General features: G+C 31.2%; 1 protein-coding gene across 1 annotated transcript; it reads left to right on the top strand.

The window, feature by feature from the left end:
* Nucleotides 1–610: 610 nt before the first annotated feature.
* Nucleotides 611–23,850, top strand: LOC112777814 (TMV resistance protein N-like). Its single transcript, XM_025822202.2, has 5 exons — nt 611–1,191; nt 20,127–21,222; nt 21,336–21,644; nt 21,984–23,641; nt 23,769–23,850. The coding sequence occupies exons 1-5, from the start codon at nt 689–691 to the stop codon at nt 23,848–23,850; spliced, it is 3,648 nt and encodes a 1,215-aa protein (XP_025677987.2). The 5' UTR covers nt 611–688.
* Nucleotides 23,851–25,182: the final 1,332 nt, after the last annotated feature.

The raw sequence follows: 25,182 nt of genomic DNA, 5'->3' as shown, positions 1-25,182 counted from the left end.
CTTAGATAGATATCTAACTATTTATTAAAAAAAATCATCCCTTTATTTTTTCCCTCTCTACTATAGCATATTCCAAGACATAAAACTTAATTTAGTTATTGATTTATTGTATATACATAATATTTTATTTTAAATTCATATTTATATTTAGAATTAGATAGAATATTTAATTAATAAGAAGTATATTAGATAATTATCAGAATTTATTATTTTTAGTCAACAGTTAATTATTATTATTTATTAGACTAAGAAAATTAAGTTAATAAAAAATAATAGAGACTATTAAAATTTATTATTTTAATTTTGATTATTATATTACTTATAAATTATCAACTTAATTCATTTAGTCTAATAATTAAATAATATAATTTATTTTATATTTTTAAATATTAATCTACTGCTAACTGATGGCTTTCTAATATTTTTCTTAAATTAATACCTAAAAATAATAATAAAAAATAATAAATTTTAATGACCTTAACATTTTTCGATTATTAATAATGCAACTTTATAGTTGTTAATTAACGACAATAATATAGTGTTCCACTTAGTAAGTTTATGCATGACAATCACTTTATTAAGGCGCCAAACCAAATCATGTATTATATAAACATGAAACCAAGAGGGTTTCTGCTACTACAACAACCAAACCACACTGAACCAGACACAAACAAAAACAAAAAGAGAAATGGCCTTTTCTGATGTTTATTCTCCTCCTACACCTCCACCTCTCACGAAGTACGATGTTTTTATCAGCTTCAACGGTAAAGACACTCGTAACGGCTTCACCAGCCACCTTCATTCCGCTCTGTGCAGAAACCAGATCGAAACATTCATAGATTATAGAATTGAGAAAGGTGGTGAGATCTGGGAAGAACTGGTGCAAGCCATAAGAGACTCGTCGGTGTATCTGGTCATCTTCTCAGAGCACTATGCGTCTTCAAAGTGGTGCTTGCGGGAGCTTGCTGAGATCATAGAACTCACAAACATGGTGGAAAAGGGACACCACCATATTATTCCTGTGTTCTACAGGATTGAACCCACGCATGTTCGGAAGCAGACGGGAAGCTACTACAGTGTGTTCGCAGAGTATGACAGAAATTTGGATTATCGCCTTGTGCGGCAGTGGAGGAAGGCACTCTTCCATGCAGCCAATATCTCAGGCTTCGAATATAACCATCACCATAGCAGGTAAAAATGTAAAACAACTTCACTGTAATTAGGGTCTTTCTGTTTTAACTTTTAATTTATGTTTAAAGAGAAGTGTTATGGCAGCAAATTTTGTTTGTATTCATTATTAATATTTTTAATAGTGTGAGATTAAATTGAATAGTGTAAAATTATTTATTTTTTGTTTGATGGTTAAGTGCTGACCAGATTTTAATAAAAATACTGGTTTCCTAAACTTTTTCTATTGAAAATTAGCAAGCTAATTTTTAAAATTAATATCACTAATCTTTTGAAATTATTTTTTATTTTAAATTTTAAATTCTAAATTCTAATTCTATAACAATGTTACATGATTACTATAATTTATTATTTTTAATCAACAGTTAGTCATTAATATTTAAAAATATTGAATAAACATATAATAAATAAAGATAAATTCTATCCAATTTTCTTTAAAATAAATGATAATAAATTACTTCTTGTGGTGGTTAATCATAATTTTTCTTATTCATAGTGTTGGTGATGATCATGATCAAAATTATTATAGTGACAAAAAGAATTATGAATGGTACATTTTATATTCGAAAATTGAGTGATAATAATTTTAATGAATATAAGATTGTGTTTTGTCTCACAATATTGTCATTGTTATTAGATGATTATAAATATATTGAAAAGTACAACGAACAATGATATTCATATAAAACATTTAATTCTCAAGATAAAGATCCCTTTCAAGTTTTTTTTTTTTTTAGAGTGGCTTATAAATTAAATTACTATTAGTGTGAATTTTTATTATTATATTACATGATGAATTAATCAAAGTATGTAAAAAAAACTTAATAAAAATAATGGTAAAAAAGAAGAGAACATTAATTTGCATAGGACATAAAATTGGAGAGATTTAAGAAGTTCTCTAGGAGGAATAGAGAAGATTTTTGAAAATAATAAAAAAAAAACAAAAAAGAATTATCGCAGAAAGAGTTTTAAATTTAGTTTTTATACTTCTTGGATTTTTTTTTAAATATTTTATTTTATGGTTGGAACTAATTAATAGGTGTATATATAATATGGAAAAAAATATGAGATTCCTATAATAATTTTATAATTTGTAAAAAAAAAAGTTATAATATAATTAATTAATTTGTTAGGTTATCAAAATTTAGATTAAATTAATAATTAAAATTAATTATATGATAAATTGATTAATTTTATCTAATAATTATTGGATATATATGATAAAATGATAATTTATGCTTTTATTTTAAAAAGAATTGGAATTTACCCCTTAAAATTTTTTCTTAACTAGTTAAAAATTAATTCTATAAAAAAATAGAATAAATTAATGCCAATTTTTATATTCCAACATATACATATTCCATCTTTATTATTGTTATTTGCATTCATGTTTGGTTTTATTACGTAAAGATATCATCGTTGGAATATTTCTTTAATTATATAGTATATACGATTAATATAAAGCTTTTGATATGTTCCCACCATTATTGAAATAGAACTACAATAATATATTTAAGAAAAGTCTAGGGACCAGCAATTTTGTTAAATTCTGTCCAGTATGTAACCAAAAAAGAAAAGTGAGCCATTGAATTCTCACACTAATCTCACACCATTAAAATTATCATTGATAACTGTTTAATGGTTACAAATCACAAAAGTTGTTGACCCTAACATTCCTCGTATATTTATATAATATATCCAATCCTTCCCTCTACGCATTGGCATATAATCTTTTTAATTAGCGTAATTATAAACGTAAGCACGCATATACACATCAAATATTAAATATATACTACTTGATGGATACAACCATGGCTTGTACTCTTTTTAATTAGCCGTGTGTGTTTATGCCATCAGTTTCACCATTTTCCTAAAATTGATGTTCTAATAGATTTGCATTTCCAATGCGAGTGTTAAGATAAATTTATTTTAAATTTTATAAAATGATACAATAATATCTGTAGAATTATATGTTATAAATAATTATTTAAAATAAAAAATAAAATTTACTTTTTCAATACTTAATTTTATATAAATTTAAATTTTATATTATTTATAATTATACAAGGGACAAAATATTATTGTTTTTTTTATCAAGTTGATATTTCTTTAAAACGAAACCGTTTTCATTTTATTTATCAAATTTAATGTAAGTTGCAATTTTAAATGAGTTTATTTCTTGAAAATATAAAAAATAATATCACCACTAAAAAAATTATTTTTAACAGTCATTTATTTTATTTTTAATAATAATAAAAATATTCATTAATAAATTTATCGGCAATTAAGTATTAGTCGTTTTATATTTTGTTATTAAAAAAATTTAACAACAATTATATAATTTCTAATAAAAAAAATTTTATTAATCATAAAAAAATATAATTACTATTATAATATATAATAATAATGATAATTACATAATTATTACAAAAATACAACTTAAATATAATATATAGTGACTATTATATTATTATGGCTAAAAATTTGTCACTTTAGATCATTTTTGTTGCACTGTAATCCAAAAGAACTTTGATAGAGTTGCTCTATCTATAAATAGTAACTATAATTGCAATTAGGAGTGGAAATAAGTCAGGTTAGGCTAGTTAATTGGTCTGAGCCTGACTTGCAGTCTATTATAGACTCTTTATAAAGTATTAGGTCTGGCCTGTTATTCAACTTGACCTGTCCTAAAACCTATTAAAAGGTCTGATTTTTTTTTTACAAAAATAAAAATATTATTTAAAAATTTATTTTTTAATAAAATTATTTATATGTAATATATCATATTTAATATTTATAAAAAATTTTAATCTTTTAAAGTAATTAAAATATACAAAAATATTAATAATAAAATATAATAAATTTAAAATTTTTCAAAATTTTGTTAATAACAAAAAATTATTTATATATTTAATTATATTTTAATAGACTCATGTAGGTCTGACAGGTCAATAAGATTAATTAGTAAGTCTGGACTTAGTCTATTAATATATTAAGACTTTAAAAAAGTTTAAATTGTATCTCTTTTATACAAGTTAGACCAAACACAAACCAGACTACACCTTTATCCACCCCTAATTATAATTACAAATATTGTAGTTACAGTCGAGGTCAATGCTCATTATCTTGACACTGATTTAAATAATTTGATCACAACATAACTACATTAAAATCATATTAGATTTCATTATAAAAACTAAAAATATTATATAAATACTAAAAATTAGAAACTAAATTAATTTTACAATTGTGTTCATTTGTTCCATCCATATATGCTCATATATTTTCACTCATTTGTGAGTTCTTTTCCTGAATTGTAGCGTTTTAAACTATTATTAAATATTTTTGCGGCTTACAAATTTGAAAACTTTTTTTATTTATTGTTTTTTTTTTCTTTCGGTACACTTTTTCTTTCCAACATCATACTCACTCTTTAAAAGATTGAACAACTTATCCCTCATCTTCTTACTTTGCATTATTATTATTTATTTATTTATCTTACCTTTCATCTCGATTTTTGTTTGATTCAATGTGTGGGAGTTTCAAAAAACTGCATCTTGGAGGAAGTTGAAAACAATGTATATTTGCAAGAACTTTTAATTTTTAAAATTTTATTACATATTTGTGGGATTTAAAATCCTATAATAATTAAATTTAAAATGTAACTATTTATTGTTGTGAAACCCACAAATACAACTAAAATTTCCACAGATGAGTAAAAAATAACGAAGTATGGATCGAACATTGAGTAAAGACTAACGTGGTTAATGTTATTAAATTTGAGGGCTAATTTGATTGTGTGAAAATTTGAAGGACTAATTTACTAACGGATAAAATTTGAAGAACTATATTTTTGGATATATATATATATATATATATATATATTCAACTTTTATTTATATTTTTATGAGTAAACATTTAAATTACTCTCAAACGAATTTTAGATCAAATACTTTGACCCTCTAAATGAAAGCACAAAAATTTTTAACCACAAAATATAAAAAATTTTGCTACACAAACACTAAAATTCTGGGGTTGGACTTGATTAAACCCGACTTTAATTAATTCAGGTATTAGTTTTGGAGTTGCGAAATTTAAACCAATCCAATTACTTGATTTGGTTTATATTAATTTAAAAAAAATGATAATAATATATATACAATTTTATCTTTTTCTAATTTAAATTATGATATTTATTTAAGTATAATTTTGATGATATATTATTTTTATTTATTTTTTATTATTATATATTATTTATATAAATTTTTCCATTGTTTATATATTTTTCAATTTTTTTAAAAATTTTATTTTCAATCGGATACTCAATTATGCGAACTAATATTAATCTAACCCATATTTAATTGGTTGGGATTGATTTGGAACTACTAAAAAAAATTTAAATTCGAAGCAACTCAAACCATTAAATTTTAATCAATTAATTCTCATTCTTTTTTAAATTCGAATAAACTTGACCCGTATATAACTTATTTTTATCATCAAAGTTTTGTGATAAGCAGATTTTAGTAATTTTGGTTATATAATTATAATAGAGATATTTTTTAAATTAGTATAATTATGAATTATTCATTAAATGCTAAGTATAATATTGTTATATAATTATAATTAAGATAATTTTCTGAAATAAATTTAAAAGAGATTAGTATAATTATAATAAAGAGATTATCTTAAATTAGTATAATTATGTATCATGTATTCATTAAATACTAATTATAATATAATTATTTCAATTAAAGATCATTTTTAAAAATAAATTTAAAAGAGAGAAATAGTGCAATCATTTTGGAGGGAAAATGGATTCACGAGAAAATGACACCTCATCATCATAAGTTGGGAAAAAACCTAGGTTTAGTATATTAAGGAGATTGGTATAAATTATAATAAATTATGATGGTTTCAGTGGCTAAGAGAAGGGGGGGTTGAATCTTAGCCCCTTTTTGCTTGCTAAAACTTGCTGGACTTTAGATGAGACTTTTCTGTTTTATCTCGTCCCTAGTCACGAGACATTTTCATTTTGTCTCGTCACTTGGCATGAGACATTTCTGAAGTTGCATCTTAAAAACAACAGAAGTGAAGTAGGAGAGAGAGAGAGAAAATAACACCCAGATATATCCTGGTTCAGCTGCTAAGTGCAGTGCAGCCTACATCCAGTCTCCATCACAACAATGATGGAATTTCACTATAATCCTCCAGATTACAACTTGTAAAGTGCTAACCCAACTTACAAGGGGATTCCCACAGAATCATGAAACACAACACAGATGTACAAAGGAACTCTAAGACATCTATGGCTTTTTCTTTTAATTTTGCACTCTCTGCCTTTTTCCGCTCTATGGCTTTTTTCTTACAAACCTCACTGTTTGCCTTTTTCCATGAGACTCAAGACATGACAAAATTAAACAGAAAAATATTAAACAGAAGACATTGAAGGAGAAGAGAACTGCTAGCTTAGGTAGCTCTGAGAACTCTGTGCCTTGCACTCTCAAATCTTACTCCTTACTCCTTGAATCAAACCATGACTGTTCACCTCTTTTATAGAGAAGTGAAGCCTTCACAGTTGAAACACAAACCCGAGCTCAGCTTCCTTTCCTTCAACAAAAACCGGTTCGGCCATACAGAGAGAAGAGGTAACCATGTAAAAAACCAACATGCAAATACCTCTAGTCCTTCCTTGGTCATCACTCTTCATCAATCCGAGCGCTCCATCCTTGGCTTCCTCTCCAAGATGGATTTCTGGCCCTTGATGCTTCATGATGATGATGACTTCATCTGCTTCAATCTCTGCCTTCAACCATCACTTCGCCACTCTAGCTACTCCCTGTGGTGGTTGATCAGAAACGAAGACAAGCCACGCCTCCAAGATCTTTCTGCTGGCCAAATCTTCTTCCTTCTTTTTTGGGTATTAAGGATCCGAGATTACCTCACTAAATCTTACCAGATTAGGTGATAATCTTAGCCACAGCATACCCTTTTTTTTTTTTCTTTTTCGTGCCATCAACTCGATGGTCTTTAGCCTTGCTTTTCTTTCCTTTTGGTAGCTCCAAGTAGCTTCCATGGCTTCCTGTGTAATAACCGAAGAAACAAGAGGAAAGGGATGAGAGAGAAGAGAGAAAATATTCAATGGATTTGAACAATAATCAATGAACAAAGAGAGAGAAAGTAAAAGTTAATTCAAGTTTCCCACTTCCCTTTGTTGAGTAGCGTGTAATGTCATAATAGCCATCAAATCAATCTTCTCTCTCTTTCTTATGTTTCCAATGCATTAATTAAATTTGAAATCCTTCATAATAATGAAGTGGAATCCGTTGGAAGCATTTAGGCATTTCATTTGCTTCATGGATTCGAATAAGGCATGGAAACATTCATCAACATTGGGCTTGGTAGCAATAGGTTTTATTTTGGCCCAATTAGTAACAATTTCTTTCCTGATGGATTTTGAATCAAGCATAGGAAGCTTTCTTTGGGCTTGGAGTAACAATATTAATCTAGCCCAGTTAATCAAAAATTTCAGCCATATATCATTGAATATTTTTGAATCAATGCTGAATTGGAAAGCAAATTCACACTTGGGCTGCAGCATTTTATTTTATTTTCGGCCCAATTCAGTTCCTACATTACAAAATTATTAATTAGCATATAATCAAATAACATTGTATTAATAATTTTGTAATTAGATATTTTAACAATGTTTGTTCATCACAAAAATTAATTTGGAGTTTTCCAAACTCATCAATCTCCCCCTTGATGACAAACATTATTAAAATTGAAATGGAAAGAAATTAAAGATTAGAGTACAAGTACTCCCTTTGAGGATTGAATTTCTTCCCTTTCAAAGTGTCACATGGCTCCCCCTTAATATGTGCTACTATACCAAGGGAAGCATAAAACCTGTAACATTTTGATCAAGCTCCAAAATAACAATGTTATTCAACATATTTATTTGAAAATGTTGAATGCTTGATCTATGAGCAGAGTTTGGTGATAATCAAAACTTATTTGTTATCATAATTGATTTTCTGCTCAAACCTTAAAAATTACAAAATTCAACAAAAATCCAAACATTTTCCTGTTCAACATATCAGAGCAAAATAACATGAAGAAAAATATTTGTAGAGCAAAATAAGGCAGTTTTTGATATTTTAAACAATTTTACAGGAACTGCCAAAAATACATTTTCAAATCAATAAGCCTATTAATAATTAATCAACAGCCAGTCATCAAGCATAATTATAAACCAGATGCCAAATCAGAATTAACTAAACATGATAAACCAAATGCAGTTGGAACAATGCAAATATTATCAGCAACTAATAGGCATCTTTCGAACAAGAGAGATCACGAATTTTCAATTTTGAAAATTTCATCTCTGTTCCTATTCTTCTTATCCCCTGTTTTTCTTTGTTTCCAATTTCAAATTTTGGAAACTTATTTTCCTTATTTTCCTCCCCCTTTTGTCATCATGGGGGGCACCTGCACAAGAGAACACATGAAGAGTACCACAGGATAAACATAATAACAAGTCAACAAAATAACATGAGTGTTTCAAAGTATCACAGAGCAGGGAGTTTGTAGTTACACTCATACAAAAAAAAGGATTGAGCCTACTTGAGCCAATATCAAGTAAAATAAAAATTAATCATCAGACAAATTATAATCAGAATCTGCGGCATCTGCATCACTGCCAGCGCCCAGATTTTTTTCCAAATTTTCCAGCATCATACCCACTCGCTCTTTGCATCTGCCCCAGGCACGTTCATTTTCATATGCTAGCTTTCGAGCAGCTCTATGGAATTGAATCATGAGAGTGGACATATTGGAGAATTCGGTGAGGATTTCCCTTGTGGACTCAGTGGCTTTAGAGGATTCAAACTGGCTTTCAATATCACTGTCCATTGGCATTGGTTTCTTGCTCTTTGTTCCTGTTACCGCACCACCACCTTTGATCATGGAAGTTTTGTTTTCCACAGATTCATTTGTTAAATCTACCTTATAGTACTCAAAAATACACGTGAGAAACATTCCATAAGGCAGATTTGCCTTTTTGGTACTTCTCACACAGTCCCACATATGTCTGATCATAAGATAAGCAAATGAAATAGGAGTAGAAGTAACAAGGGCAAAAATGATTAAAGAATCAGATACAGTTACCCTATTGTGAGAACCACTCTGTGGAGTTAAAATGTGGGTAATGATGCGATGCAGCAATGAATTTGTTGGTCCAAGAGCTTTATGAGTAGGGACCGTGCCATCTAATCCAGACATGTTTGCACAAATATGGCTGAGAACCTGCTTGTAAGTTATCCCAACAAGATCATTCCATTTGTCATTCATGTATACCTTTGGTCCCTCGTCCGAGTACCCGAGGGCAGCACCCAGGGTTTCAGAGTTCAGAACTATATGCACACGTTTCACATAAGAATGGAGAGCACCATCAATCATTCTGAGGTTCGCATAAAATTGCCGAACCAGTTTTGGATATACCATTTTGTGAATGTGTAGCAGAGGGGACCACTTGAGGTTATCAAACATAGGTTGCAAGATAATTCCCTTTGTTGACAGATAATCAAGGTTCACAAGGTAGGAAAGACAGATATGCCTCTTTTCCAGAATTTCTTGATGAAATTCATAAAATGCACATGTCAGAAATCTGGATGGATCAAAATGAGAATGAGGCTTGTGAAACCTGTTCTTGAACTCCAGTGACTCAAGGTTCGCTGGTTCCCTGGTTTCATGCAACACGAAACCTTTGGGCTTCTGAGAGCTTTTTCCTGATGTGTGTGGTGTGGCCTTCTTTGGTGATCGCGGCGGTGGAGAAGGAACGGGTGAGGTCTGAGACGACTCTTCATCAACACTGGGCTCCTTGTTTTTGCCACGGCCAGAACTCTTGTGAGCAATCTTCTTTCTCATGGTGGGAGTTTGCTTGACGGATTGAGAGGGAGAGGATGAAGATGTAGAGTGAATGTGAATATGAGTATGTGTTTGTGGAGTGAACGGTTTTTGAGAGAGATTGATTCTTCCACTTTTTCTTGAGGAGGTTTTCTTTTTCATTATGGAGAGAGATAATGGAGGTGGAAGAAGAAGGGTTGGCCGAAGTTGAGAATTGGAGGGAGGTTAAGGGAGCATTAAATGTTGATTGGAAAGAGAGATGATAGGAGTGGTTAATGGTCATTATGTGCGGTTATTAACCAAAGCGGTTTCCCAAGAATTTGAAAAGAAGATTCCTTGAATCAAGGGATTATTTGGAGAGAGAAGGATTTGATTTGATGTTAACTACTTCCAATGAGATATGAAATGACACTCAAAAGATTCGATCATCATAAAGTGAGGAATCATTAAAAAATTCAATGAGGGGTCAAACTTGATTATGTGGGCCCATTAGAAGCTAAGTCTGCGCAGCCTCCCCCTGAATCAAAGCTCCTCCATCACGCCTTGTTTTTATCTCGTCCATTCCTACGAGATAAAACTGGATAGTATCAAAAATTCACAAATTCTCAACATTATTTAAATCAATTATTCCCAAACTTTTTCTTAACAAACAGAATCTATCTTCACAGAGGGGTTTTGTAAAAATATCAGCAAGTTGTTCTTCAGATTTTACAAATTGAATATCAATAGTACCATTTTGCACATGTTCTCTAATGAAATGATATTTAATTTCAATGTGCTTTGTTCTTGAGTGCAAAACAGGATTTTTTGAAATATTTATTGCACTCATGTTATCACAAAATAAGGGTATGCTATTGATCTTTAATTTGTAATCCTCCAATTGAGTTTTTAACCAAATTAATTGCGAACAACAAGCAGATGCGGATATATATTCAGCTTCAGCTGTGGATAGAGCCACTGTGGCTTGTTTCTTGCTTGACCACATGTTGAGCGAGCTTCCAAGGAAGCAACACATGCCCGAAGTACTCCTTCTATCCACTCGATCTCCCGCATAATCTGCATCACAAAACCCTACTGCACAAAAGTCATCAGATTTTGGATACCATAAACCATAATCACATGTTCCCTTAATGTACCTAATGATGCGTTTAACAGCCGTTAAATGGGATTCTTTTGGGTGAGATTGAAATCTTGAGCATACACCCACACTTTGAACAATATCCGGTCTAGAGGATGTAAGATACATTAGTGAACCAATCATTCCTCTATACCGTGTCTCATCCACATCTAGGCCATCATCATCTTTATCAAGTTTAGTATTAGGATGCATTGGTGTTCCCATTGATTTGGAATTTTCTAAGCCAAATTTCTTTATCAATTCTTTTGCATACTTGCCTTGGTGAATAAATGTACCGCTAGGAGTTTGTTTAATTTGGAGGCCAAGAAAGAAAGTTAGCTCTCCCATTAAACTCATCTCAAACTCACTAGTCATGAGTTTTCCAAACTCTTCACACAAGGATTCATTGGCCGATCCAAACACAATATCATCCACATAAACTTGAACAAGAAGGATATCATCATTAGAAACTTTAATGAACAAAGTAATGTCGGTGGTTCCCCTTTGAAAATGATTTTCTAATAAGAAGGCACTAAGCCTTTCATACCAAGCTCTAGGGGCTTGTCTAAGGCCATAAAGAGCCTTTGAAAGTTTAAAAACATGATTAGGAAAATCTTTATGTTCAAAACCGGGGGGTTGAGCCACATACACTTCTCTATCAATAAAGCCATTAAGAAAAGCACATTTAACATCCATTTGAAACATTTTAAAACCCTTATGGGCAGCATAGGCAAGAAGCAATCTAATTGCTTCCATTCTAGCTACCGGAGCGAAAGACTCATCAAAATCAATTCCCTCTTCTTGATCGTAACCTTGGGCCACTAATCTAGCCTTGTTACGAACAACTTGTCCATCCTCACCAAGTTTATTTTTAAAGACCCACTTAGTACCCGTTACCTTCATACCATCCGAATAAGGTACTAATGTCCAAACCTCATTCTTGTCGAATTGAGCCAGCTCCTCTTGCATAGCCTTGACCCATGATGGATCTTCAAGAGCTTGTTTGACATTGTTGGGCTCCATTTGTGACAAGAGAGCAAAGTTGCTCGGTTCGGTTTGCCTTTTGGTGGAGGATCTTGTGGTTACACCATGAGAGGGATCACCAATGATGAAGTCATGAGGATAACCCCTCATAGACTTCCATTCTCTAGGTTTTCGGCCAGGTGTTGAACTTTGATGAACTTCTGATGGTCTCACTATTTCAGTTTCTCGTGTCTGCTCAGGAGATAAATTGGAAGTTTCTCCTACAATCTGACGAGATAAAACCGGGCTGACAGATTCTTCATTTTGGACAGATTTGGGAATTTCTTTGCTTGTTCCATCTTCACAATCTGAATCAATGTCCTTCACAATACTGGGAATTAAGTTAGAATCACAAAAAGTAACATGTATGGATTCCTCTATAGTCCTATGCTCCTTGAGATAAACTCTATAGGCCTTGCTTGTGGTGGAATATCCAACAAACATTCCTTCATAGGATTTTGGATCAAACTTTCCAAGGTTTTCTTTATTATTAAGCACAAAACATTTGCATCCAAAAACATGAAAATACTTAAGATTTGGAGGGGTTCCTTTCCATAGCTCATAAGGTGTTTTCTTTAACCCTTTTCTAATGATTGTTCTATTCAAAATATAACATGCTGTGTTCACAGCTTCAGCCCATAAGAATTTAGGAGTTTCACTCTCACATAACATGGCCCTAGTCATTTCTTGAAGGCTTCTATTCCTTCTTTCAACCACCCCATTTTGTTGGGGGGTTCTAGGACATGAAAAATTATGAGAAATCCCTAAGTCATCACAGAATTTTTCAAAGTCTTGATTTTCAAATTCTCTTCCATGATCACTTCTTAAATGGGCAATTTTCAAATCCTTTTCATTTTGAATTTTCTTACAAAGGGTGGAAAAAGCATGAAAGGCATCATTCTTATGAGCAAGGAAAAGTACCCAACCAAATCTAGAGTAATCATCTACCACCACAAGACCATAATGTTTTCCTCCTAAACTTTGAGTTCTAGTAGGACCAAAAAGATCAATATGTAACATTTCCAATGGCCGTTTGGTTGAGATTCCATCTTTTGATTTAAAAGAGGATTTTACTTGTTTGCCTAATTGACAAGCGTCACAAGTAAGATCCTTATCAAACTTGATGTTTGGGATTCCTCTAACCAAATTTCTTTTAACTAGCTTAGAAATTTGATACATGCTAGCATGTCCCAACTTTCTATGCCAAAGCCATTTTTCAGATTCAAAAGATGTGAAGCATGTTACATTTTGTTCCTTTAAATCCTCAAGAGTTAATCCATACACATTGTTGCATCTTTTAGCTTCAAGAAGAACATTCCCAGTTTTTTTACACACAACTAAACAAACAGATTTCTTAAAAATAACTTCAAAACCCAAATCACAAAGTTGACTAACACTAAGCAAATTATGTTTCAAGCCATGTACAAGGAGAACATCATTTATACAAGAAGAAAAGTTTTTACCAACTTTCCCAACAGCCACAATTTTTCCTTTTGCATCATCACCGAAAGTGACAAGTCCTCCATCATAGTCATCAAGCTTTATGAAGAAGGTTGCCTTTCCGGTCATATGCCTAGAGCATCCGCTGTCCATATACCACACATTTTCTTTCCTTTTGGATGCTAGGCACACCTGCAAAACAATGCTTAAGTAACCTTAGGTATCCAAATCTTTTTGGATCCTTTTACGTTAAACCATCTTCTATGTCCTAAGCCATTGTAATCAAAAACAATTTTATAAACTTTGTCACCAACCATTCTTTCACCGAAAAAGCATTGAATGGGAAAGTGTCCATTCCGATTGCATAATCTACAAAACCTTGGAGTTGCCTTTTTGTTAAAGTAGGTGGGATCTTGAAATCTTGTGTCATTAGAAAATGAAGCAATATTTTCAAAATGTAAATTTTCAGATTTATAAAACCCCAACCCAGCTTTATCATAAAGAGGTTTTTGACTAGCCAAGATGTGATTCAAGCTTTCAGAATTTTGTGTAAATTTGGCCAAGTCTTCCTCAAGTCTTTTAACCTTTTTTAGCAACTCTTCATTTTGTTTAAAACAGTCCACATATGCAAGAACACAATGGTTACTTTCACAACTTCTAACTTGAGCTCTTAACTGTTTATTTTCTTCAACTAGATCACAAGCAGTTTCGGCCTCTCTCACTTTTTCTTTTAGAAAACTGTTTTCGGCCTTAAGAATGGTAATTTGCTGTTCAAGTTCTTGATTTTCCAGCAGAAAACATCTTATTTTTTCAGAAAGGTGGTCTATCATAAGATGAAGATCTTCAGTATTAGGGTTATGAAAGACTACCTGATCTATGTGGTCTGCCATGAGACATGTTTGTGACTTGGTCTCGGTTTCTTCATCATCATCATCAGAATCATTCTCCAAGTCTTCCCATGTGGCCATCAGTCCTTTCTTCTTCCCTCTTTTTGGCTTTTCCTCCTTCTTCAGCTTGGGACAATCAGATTTGAAATGCCCCATTTCCTTGCAATTGTAGCAAGTTACCTTGCTGAGGTCTTTCTTCACTTTCCTTGTGCTGCTGCCTTTGCCTCTGAGCTTAGCCATTTTCCTGAATTTTTTTGCAAATAAAACAAACTCATTTTCAGAAGAGTTATCACTGGATTCATCATCCAGGGGGTTAGTCACAGAAGAAAATGCAATTCCTTTCTTTTTTGTATCCTTTTTTAAATAGGTATTTTCAAAAGCAAGAAGATTTCCTCTCAAATCATCAAGTGTTATGGAGTCTAGGCTACTGCTCTCAGAAATAATTAAAGCTTTAGTCTCCCACTCTTTTGTGAGACATCTCAACACTCTTCTCACTAGCACAGATTCTGAATGTTTGATTCCAAGAGCATCTAAGCCAATAGTGATGGCATTGAACCGTTCGAACAGTTCATCGATGGACTCTCCTTCCTTCATTGTAAACATTTCATATTCCCTGTTTAACATGTCTGTCCGAGTCTTTTTTACAATGGTAGTTCCTTCATGAGTGATTTGCAACTTGTCCCAGATTTCCTTTGCCGTTGTGCATCGTGATACTCGTCGGTACTCCTCAAAGCTGATAGCACAATTGAGCAGATTGGTTGCCTTGGCATTTAACTCCACCTTCTTCCTATCTTCCTCGGTCCAGCTTGCTTCCGGTTTAAGGGAGGTTACTCCTTGAGCATTTGTGGTAGTCGGAAATTTAGGACCTTCCAAGATGATCTTCCAAAGTCTGTAATCTACAGCTTGTACAAATATCTTCATCCTCTCCTTCCAATAGGTATAATTTTTCCCATTGAAAAGAGGAGGTCTGTTGCTTGATTGTCCTTCTGTCAGATTATAAGACACCACATTTGTGCCACTGTTTTCCGCCATTAGGATCTTTACTCCAAGCTGCAAAGCTTGATCTCTTTGAGACCAAGCTCTGATACCAATTGATGGTTTCAGTGGCTAAGAGAAGGGGGGTTGAATCTTAGCCCCTTTTTGCTTGCTAAAACTTGCTGGACTTTAGATGAGACTTTTCTGTTTTATCTCGTCCCTAGTCACGAGACATTTTCATTTTGTCTCGTCACTTGGCATGAGACATTTCTGAAGTTGCATCTTAAAAACAACAGAAGTGAAGTAGGAGAGAGAGAGAGAAAATAACACCCAGATATATCCTGGTTCAGCTGCTAAGTGCAGTGCAGCCTACATCCAGTCTCCATCACAACAATGATGGAATTTCACTATAATCCTCCAGATTACAACTTGTAAAGTGCTAACCCAACTTACAAGGGGATTCCCACAGAATCATGAAACACAACACAGATGTACAAAGGAACTCTAAGACATCTATGGCTTTTTCTTTTAATTTTGCACTCTCTGCCTTTTTCCGCTCTATGGCTTTTTTCTTACAAACCTCACTGTTTGTCTTTTTCCATGAGACTCAAGACATGACAAAATTAAACAGAAAAATATTAAACAGAAGACATTGAAGGAGAAGAGAACTGCTAGCTTAGGTAGCTCTGAGAACTCTGTGCCTTGCACTCTCAAATCTTACTCCTTACTCCTTGAATCAAACCATGACTGTTCACCTCTTTTATAGAGAAGTGAAGCCTTCACAGTTGAAACACAAACCCGAGCTCAGCTTCCTTTCCTTCAACAAAAACCGGTTCGGCCATACAGAGAGAAGAGGTAACCATGTAAAAAACCAACATGCAAATACCTCTAGTCCTTCCTTGGTCATCACTCTTCATCAATCCGAGCGCTCCATCCTTGGCTTCCTCTCCAAGATGGATTTCTGGCCCTTGATGCTTCATGATGATGATGACTTCATCTGCTTCAATCTCTGCCTTCAACCATCACTTCGCCACTCTAGCTACTCCCTGTGGTGGTTGATCAGAAACGAAGACAAGCCACGCCTCCAAGATCTTTCTGCTGGCCAAATCTTCTTCCTTCTTTTTTGGGTATTAAGGATCCGAGATTACCTCACTAAATCTTACCAGATTAGGTGATAATCTTAGCCACAGCATACCCTTTTTTTTTTTTCTTTTTCGTGCCATCAACTCGATGGTCTTTAGCCTTGCTTTTCTTTCCTTTTGGTAGCTCCAAGTAGCTTCCATGGCTTCCTGTGTAATAACCGAAGAAACAAGAGGAAAGGGATGAGAGAGAAGAGAGAAAATATTCAATGGATTTGAACAATAATCAATGAACAAAGAGAGAGAAAGTAAAAGTTAATTCAAGTTTCCCACTTCCCTTTGTTGAGTAGCGTGTAATGTCATAATAGCCATCAAATCAATCTTCTCTCTCTTTCTTATGTTTCCAATGCATTAATTAAATTTGAAATCCTTCATAATAATGAAGTGGAATCCGTTGGAAGCATTTAGGCATTTCATTTGCTTCATGGATTCGAATAAGGCATGGAAACATTCATCAACATTGGGCTTGGTAGCAATAGGTTTTATTTTGGCCCAATTAGTAACAATTTCTTTCCTGATGGATTTTGAATCAAGCATAGGAAGCTTTCTTTGGGCTTGGAGTAACAATATTAATCTAGCCCAGTTAATCAAAAATTTCAGCCATATATCATTGAATATTTTTGAATCAATGCTGAATTGGAAAGCAAATTCACACTTGGGCTGCAGCATTTTATTTTATTTTCGGCCCAATTCAGTTCCTACATTACAAAATTATTAATTAGCATATAATCAAATAACATTGTATTAATAATTTTGTAATTAGATATTTTAACAATGTTTGTTCATCACAAAAATTAATTTGGAGTTTTCCAAACTCATCAAATTATATAACATTTAAAAAGAAAATAAAATGAATAAGAAGAAAATAAAAATAAATAGAATAGATAGAAGACTACAATAAAATAAATTGAATGTGAGAGTATTTTTTTTGGTACATTTCATATCACATCCGTTTCAATAATAATAATAAATAAAAATACGTCAACTTGATATCTAAGAAAAAATGATGAGATAAAATCATAATACAGTTCTAAAGTAAAAGCTTAAATTAGAACATAATATCATTACACAACACATATTGAAAGTAATTTCACACTACAATATATCATAAGCAGGTAAATGACTTAAATTTAAATACGAAACATTTTTTATTTATGCATACATGATAATACCATGGTTTATAAATACTTCATAGATAACATATCTTATATAACTCCGAATGATGAGCACGAAAGTTGGAGAGTGTGATAGTTTGTGTCCACGATAGTTGCCTTCTTGCAACGACGCCTAATAGGAAGAAAAAGAATTGTTGTAAAAGCTATCAAATGAAAGAGTAATTGGTAAAAGAATGATATTTTCTTCTAGCATACATGGTCTTTTATAGTGGTAAAATAAAAATGGAATGAATTAAATTTTATATTTTTATATTAGGAATATAATTTGATATTTATCCTAATAAAATTATTATTATTATCAATATAAATGGGTTAACAACTTGCCACTAATAAAATAATTGGATAATGAATAAGAATTAGAATGATATAAATATAATTAAAATGAATATAATTAAAATGTTTAAAAATATTTTCGATTGATAATTAGTTTAATAATGTATTAAATATTAATTTTATATAATTATAATAAAGATATTTTTTTAAATTAGTATAATTATGCATTATTTATTAAAATAATTAAAAATATTTTTGATTAATAATTGATAAGTAGTTTAATAATGCATTAAATATTGATTTTATATAATTATAATAAAGATATTTTCCTAAATTAGTATAATTATGCATTATTCATTAAATGCATTCATTTTGGAGGGAAAATAGGTTTACGAGAAAGTGACACCTCACTTTCATTAGTTGGGGGAAATCCAATTTTAGTATATTAAGTAGATTAATTTTACAATTGTGTTCATTTGTTCCATCCATATATGCTCATATATTTTCACTCATTTGTGAGTTCTTTTCCTGAATTGTAGCGTTTTAAACTATTATTAAATATTTTTGCGGCTTACAAATTTTAAAATTTTTTTTATTTATTGTTTTTTTTTTCTTTCCAACATCATACTCACTCTTTAAAAGATTGAACAACTTATCCCTCATCTTCTTACTTTGCATTATTATTTTTTATTTATTTATCTTACCTTTCATCTCGATTTTTGTTTGATTCAATGTGTGGGAGTTTCAAAAAACTGCATCTTGGAGGAAGTTGAAAACAATGTATATTTGCAAGAACTTTTAATTTTTAAAAATTTATTACATATTTGTGGGATTTAAAATCCTATAATAATTAAATTTAAAATGTAACTATTTATTGTTGTGAAACCCACAAATACAACTAAAATTTCCACAGATGAGTAAAAAATAACGAAGTATGGATGGAACATTGAGTAAAATTAACGTGGTTAATGTTACTAAATTTGAGGGCTAATTTGATTGTGTGAAAATTTGAAGGACTAATTTACTAACGGATAAAATTTGAAGAACTATATTTTTGGATATATATATATATATATATATATATATATATTCAACTTTTATTTATATTTTTATGAGTAAACATTTAAATTACTCTCAAACGAATTTTAGATCAAATACTTTGACCCTCTAAATGAAAGCACAAAAATTTTCAACCACAAAATATAAAAAATTTTGCTACACAAACACTAAAATTCTGGAGTTGGACTTGATTAAACCCGACTTTAATTAGTTCAGGTATTAGTTTTGGAGTTGCGGAATTTAAACCAATCCAATTACTTGATTTGGTTTATATTAATTTTAAAAAATAAAATATAATAATATATATACAACTTTATCTTTTTTTAATTTAAATTATGATATTTATTTAAGTATAATTTTGATGATATATTATTTTTATTTATTTTTTTATTATTATGTATTATTTATATAAATTTTTCTATTGTTTATATATTTTTCAATTTTTTTTAAAATTTTATTTTCAATCGGATACTCAATTATTCGAACTAATATTAATCTAACCCATATTTAATTGGTTGGGATTGATTTGGAACCACTAAAAAAATATCTTAAATTCGAACTAACTCAAACTATTAAAATTTAATCAATTAATTCTCATTCTTTTTTAAACTCGAATAAACTCGACCCGTATATAACTTACTTTTATCATCAAAGTTTCGTGATAAGTAGATTTTAGTAATTTTGGTTAGTAATTAGTCAATATAAATATTAAGTTATTTTTAATAAATAAATTTTATTTATTTATTTATATAAATCCTAATAAATATAAAGATAAATAATGTTAATTTATATGTATAAATTTTAATAAATATAAATTATGTATTTTATGAATATAAATTTTTATAAATATAAGTATAAATTATTACTGTTTATTTTATCTCTCTCTTTTTTTTTTTTTTTGTATGTATACATTTTAACTTTTTTTGAGTTAAATTACACATGCTAGGACTGAATCTGATTTCATTGAAGGCATAGTCCAAATGATTGTCCGGAAATTGGATCAGAAATACACAAGTGAACTCAGGAGCCCTTTTATACATGACCAAAATTATGCATCCATTGAATCTGTATTAACCCACTCACAGGAAGTTCGAACCATTGGAATCTGGGGCATGGGCGGCATAGGAAAAACAACTATTGCGGCTGCCATTTTTCAAGAGTTCTCCCCCAAATATGAGGGTAGTTGTTTCTTGGCCAATGTAAGAGAAGAATCTTCAAGGCATGGCCTCAACTACATTTTCAATAGACTTCTTTCTGAGTTGCTGCACGAACATGTTCATATTACCACTCCAAAGATTGTGTCTTCTGCTATACTCCGTAGATTGAGGCATAAGAAAGTTTTCATTGTACTAGATGATGTGAATACTTCTGAGCTTCTAGAAAACTTGCTTGGAGTGGGACAAGATTATCTTGGACTTGGTAGCAAAGTTATTGTTACCACCAGAGATAAGCATGTTCTTCTGAGTAGATCAGTTGATCATATCCATCAAGTCACAGAAATGAATGATGAGAACTCTCTCAAACTCTTTAGCTTGAATGCCTTCACTAGAAACCATCCTCCTGAAAACGAATACTGGGAGCTATCAAAAAGGGCACTTGCTTATGCCAGAGGAAATCCTTTAGCTTTGAAAGTTTTGGGATCATTTCTTCATTCCAAAACTGAAAAGGAATGGGACAATGCATTGACAAAACTAAAGAGGATTCCTAATGCAGATATTCAGAAGGTGTTGAGGTTGAGTTTCAATGAATTAGATGATACAGAGAAGGATATATTTCTAGATATTGCATGTTTTTTTAAAGGAGAAGAGAAAGAAAAAGTGATAAGAATATTGAATGAGTGTGGCTTCTTTGCAGATATTGGAATAAGAAACCTTTTAGACAAGGCTCTTATATCAATAGCTACCAATCAAAGCATACAAATGCATGACTTGATACAGGAAATGGGTCACAAAATTGTGTGCGAAGAATCTCTCAAGAATCCTGGAAAGCGTAGCAGAGTGTGGCACCCAGATGAAATTTGCGACATATTAAAAAATGATGAAGTAAGTGAATGACATTTTAATAGAACAAATGTTTTTCTAATAGAAAATATAGCCTATATAATAATGAAAAATTAGTTACACTAACATTGATTATTATTATATTTATTTGTCAGGGGTCCGCTACAATTGAAACCATATATTTGGATATGACTGAGTGGACAGAAATATGTATAAGCTCTGATGCACTTAGAAAGATGCCAAAGCTAAGGTTACTTGCTTTTGCTAACGATAATGGCTTTGGACAAAAGAGAGTTGATTATACATTGAGTCTTCCAACAAATCTGGAGTTGCCTAATAACTTGAGATACATTCAATGGGATGGATGTCCATTAAAATCTCTATCAACCACTTCTTGGCCAAGCAAGCTTGTTGAACTCTCCATGCCGTATAGTGATCTTGAAAAGCTTTGGGATGAGCCCCTGGTAATTTTTTTTCTCAATAATCTTAGGTGTACACAAAAATCAGTAATCAGTTATTAATATAAAATATATATTAAAATATAAATACATATTTAAAATATATTAAATTATATATATATTTATACATAAATATATTGATAATTGATATTAGTGGTTAATTTTGATATATATATATGTTTTTTTTTCCTTCTAAATTTATCCATGACAATAACTTTAAGAAAAAATATAAATCTTCTGTTAAATAATATATTAATTAAAATTTATGTGTTTATACAAGAATAATTCTATCTGTTTATTAGAGTTTACAAATTAACTTGCTTGGTCCATTGTATGCTGTTGCAGAATTTTCCAAGTTTGGAGCTAATTTATCTGGCTAGTTCGAAACGAATGATAGAGTGTCCAGATTTATCCGGTGCTCCAAATCTAAAAGAAGTGTGGGTGAATGGTTGTGACAAATTAACTCATCTTCACCCTTCTATTTTATCTCTTCCAAAGCTTTCAGGGTTATGTGTGTTTGGATGCAAAGAACTTAAGAGCCTTTCTTGCACCACTTGTTCACCATCTCTTAGAGATGTCGTTGCTTATGGTTGCCCAAATCTGCAAGAATTCTCTATCCCAATTTCAAAAGATAATTCGCATATTAATCTGCATTTGAGGTCAACTGCCTTAAAACAACTACCTTCATCAATTGTGCATCTTCAAAATCTTGATAACTTCTCATTTCCAATCAGTGATCTCCTCATGGATCTTCCAGAAAAGTACACCAAACAAATCATGCTTTCAGACCCTAATAATCATGAATCTGACTCGGTGGCCACCTTAAGCAGAATACTACCCAGCCCTATGTTCCATTATCTAAAAGAATTGAAGTTTGATGGATGTCAAAGTTTAACTGAACTCCCAGACAACATCTCCCTGTTATCATCATTGTTGGTGATAAGACTCCACAACACTAATATCATGACCTTTCCAGAAAACATTAAGACTCTTCCGAGACTCAAAATTGTTTTACTTTGTCATTGTGAAAGGTTACAACATGTGCCAGCGCTTCCACCTTCCGTTCATCACTTCAAGGCCTGGGACTGCAAATCTTTGAGTACAGTGTCAAGCTCCACAAGTGAACTAAAAAGACAACACGGTACTACTTTTATATTCGTAAACTGCGTGAATTTGGATGAAGAGTCATGCAATACCATTTTGGAAGATGCCATTGTTAGGATGGACACTAGGGCTAAAACACAACAACTCTCACCAAGATTGGAAGAAAACAGAAATGAAGAACGCACTGTTGTTGATGATGATGATGGCTTTCTTAGTGAGGATAACGCCAACGTTGGCAAGGTTTGTTATTTCTTGCCAATTAGAGGCAGTAAACTTGGTGGCTTGTTCCATCGTGGCTCTTCACAAAATTCCATCAGCATTCAACTGCCACAAGGTTCCAATTTCTTTGGTTTCATATTCTACTTGGTTGTTCCTCCAATTCAACCATGCAATACTGGTGGTGACCTTGACATTAGGTTTGGGTTTGAATGTTACTTGGAAACAAGTTGGGGTCAAAGGACCCATATAGCAAGTTCGTCCTTAATAGAATGGAGTTGCGAATTTTATTATAGATATCAGATGAATCTTTTGTCGGATCATGTGTTATTATGGTATGATTCACAATGCTGTAAGCAGATCATGGAAATAATCAGAGGAAGAAAAGCCATTGATGATGATGACCAGAATGCAAATCTGGAAGTTAAGTTCTTTGCTCGGCTACCAAACAAGGAGCAAGTGGTGATAAAAGAGTGTGGCATCCGTTGGATATACACAAACATGGAGAAGGAACCAAGAGGGTGCAGCTTCAAGAGAAGCAGGGAAGTTTTTGAGTTAGAAGCCATAGCATCTCCAAATGAAGAAAAGGGCTTCGAATCTGATGATGAAGAAGAAGAACTTGTTCCTCCAGCAAAGAAATTTAAGCATAGCTTAATGGAAGTTGAATCAGTAGAAAACTTGAGGTAACCTTTTGATTAATTAATTGGTTACTATAACTGAGTGTTAGACGAAGAAGTTTAATTTAATTTATGCATGCTTTAGCCAACAAGATATGCTAATAATATTTTCCTCTTTAAAAAAAATGAACAGGAAAAAACTTGAACAACTTTTGCACATTGAATTTGATGGAGGCTTTCTTAGCGCGGAGATCAAACTGGGATACAATGTGTAGTCCATTTACAATTATAGTTCTTATGACCAATTTCAGTTTAAAGGTACATATTTTGATTATATTCCTTTTATTAATAACCTAGGACTGGATATTCTAGCTAATATTGTATCATGTTACTATATATCTTCTGTTTTTTTTTATATATATTTTTCCTTCTACCATTTTGTTGATATTGGTTTTTTCTTTAATTAACATAGTATTATTGTTTTCTTCATAATAGAAATATAGCAACTGCACATCATTATTGCTGAAGATGGGTAAACTTGAATGCCAAAGAAGAGCTTCCAGTGCCTTCAATAGTTCAGTGCCATCAAAATGGGTTCTTCCCAGTTATTTTTTCTTTTTGGTCTCAGTCCTTCTCAATTATATTTCTAAAGATACTATTCTCTCTTTCTATTTGTTATTTTCTATTTGGGAACACTCAAATAAAAATCTTATTTCATCTTTTGTTAAAGAGGTTTTTGTGTTACATTTTAATTAGTTTTTATATAATTTATTTGGTGTTCTTTGTCACATATTATTAAATTTTTTAAAAAATTTTCTTTTCAAAAACAATAAAAAATATTTAGATTGGACTAAAACTAAAAAGGTAATAGATTAACTATTATATTTTTTTTCTGAAATTATTTATATAAAAAAATATGTCACATTCATCAATTAATATATATATATATATATATATATATATATAAATAATTTTTTAAAATAAAATTTATCATACGAATTATATTAATAACAAGTTCAAACCTCTTAAAATTTTTACAAATAAAAAAATAACTAATTTATATTCGTACTATATATAAAACAATTACTATATTATTATTATATTATAGATTAAAATTTACTAATTTAAATTTATTTTCATTTTTACTATAAGCATTTGAAATAAATAAAATTTTTATAATTAGATGTAATGTAATAAATATGGTGTTTGAAAAGATATGGATTTTTTTTATTTTATTTTTGAAAAAAATCCAAAAAAGCACTCATGTTAGAGGCGGTTTTTATGAAACAAAATCTTCAATCTTGATTTACAAATGCACCTCATATTTTTCTAAAATTACGTTTCAATCTCATTTAAATTATATCTCCATTTTATGAACTGTATAAAAAATCATTAGGGCCAAACAAGTCTTGTTAAAACACAGTATGAATATTGAGCCAATTTTGATTCCAGAAGACATACGGCAAAACCAATTAGTGATGGATTAATTCAAGATGAGTGAAGTGGAAAACAAAACCAAAGGGAATGGAAACTACTGTTGTGATGTATACGAAATTACGAAGGAGACATTGAGCAATAGATAAGAGCAGAGATATTAAAATATTTCC

Source organism: Arachis hypogaea, chromosome 19, assembly GCF_003086295.3.
Source record: "Arachis hypogaea cultivar Tifrunner chromosome 19, arahy.Tifrunner.gnm2.J5K5, whole genome shotgun sequence".
In the NCBI taxonomy this organism is placed as follows: Eukaryota; Viridiplantae; Streptophyta; class Magnoliopsida; order Fabales; family Fabaceae; genus Arachis; species Arachis hypogaea.
Note: the sequence above shows the minus strand (reverse complement) of the source record. Positions and strands in the feature narration are given on the sequence as shown.

What these genes read in the sequence shown, in the direction of transcription:
- LOC112777814 (XM_025822202.2), top strand. Translation starts at nt 689, where the DNA reads ATGGCCTTTTCTGATGTTTATTCTCCTCCTACACCTCCACCTCTCACG. An exon ending in ACATATTAAAAAATGATGAA is followed by an intron (nt 21,223 to 21,335) that starts GTAAGTGAATGA and finishes TTTATTTGTCAG; the next exon opens with GGGTCCGCTACAATTGAAAC. An exon ending in AGCTTTGGGATGAGCCCCTG is followed by an intron (nt 21,645 to 21,983) that starts GTAATTTTTTTT and finishes ATGCTGTTGCAG; the next exon opens with AATTTTCCAAGTTTGGAGCT.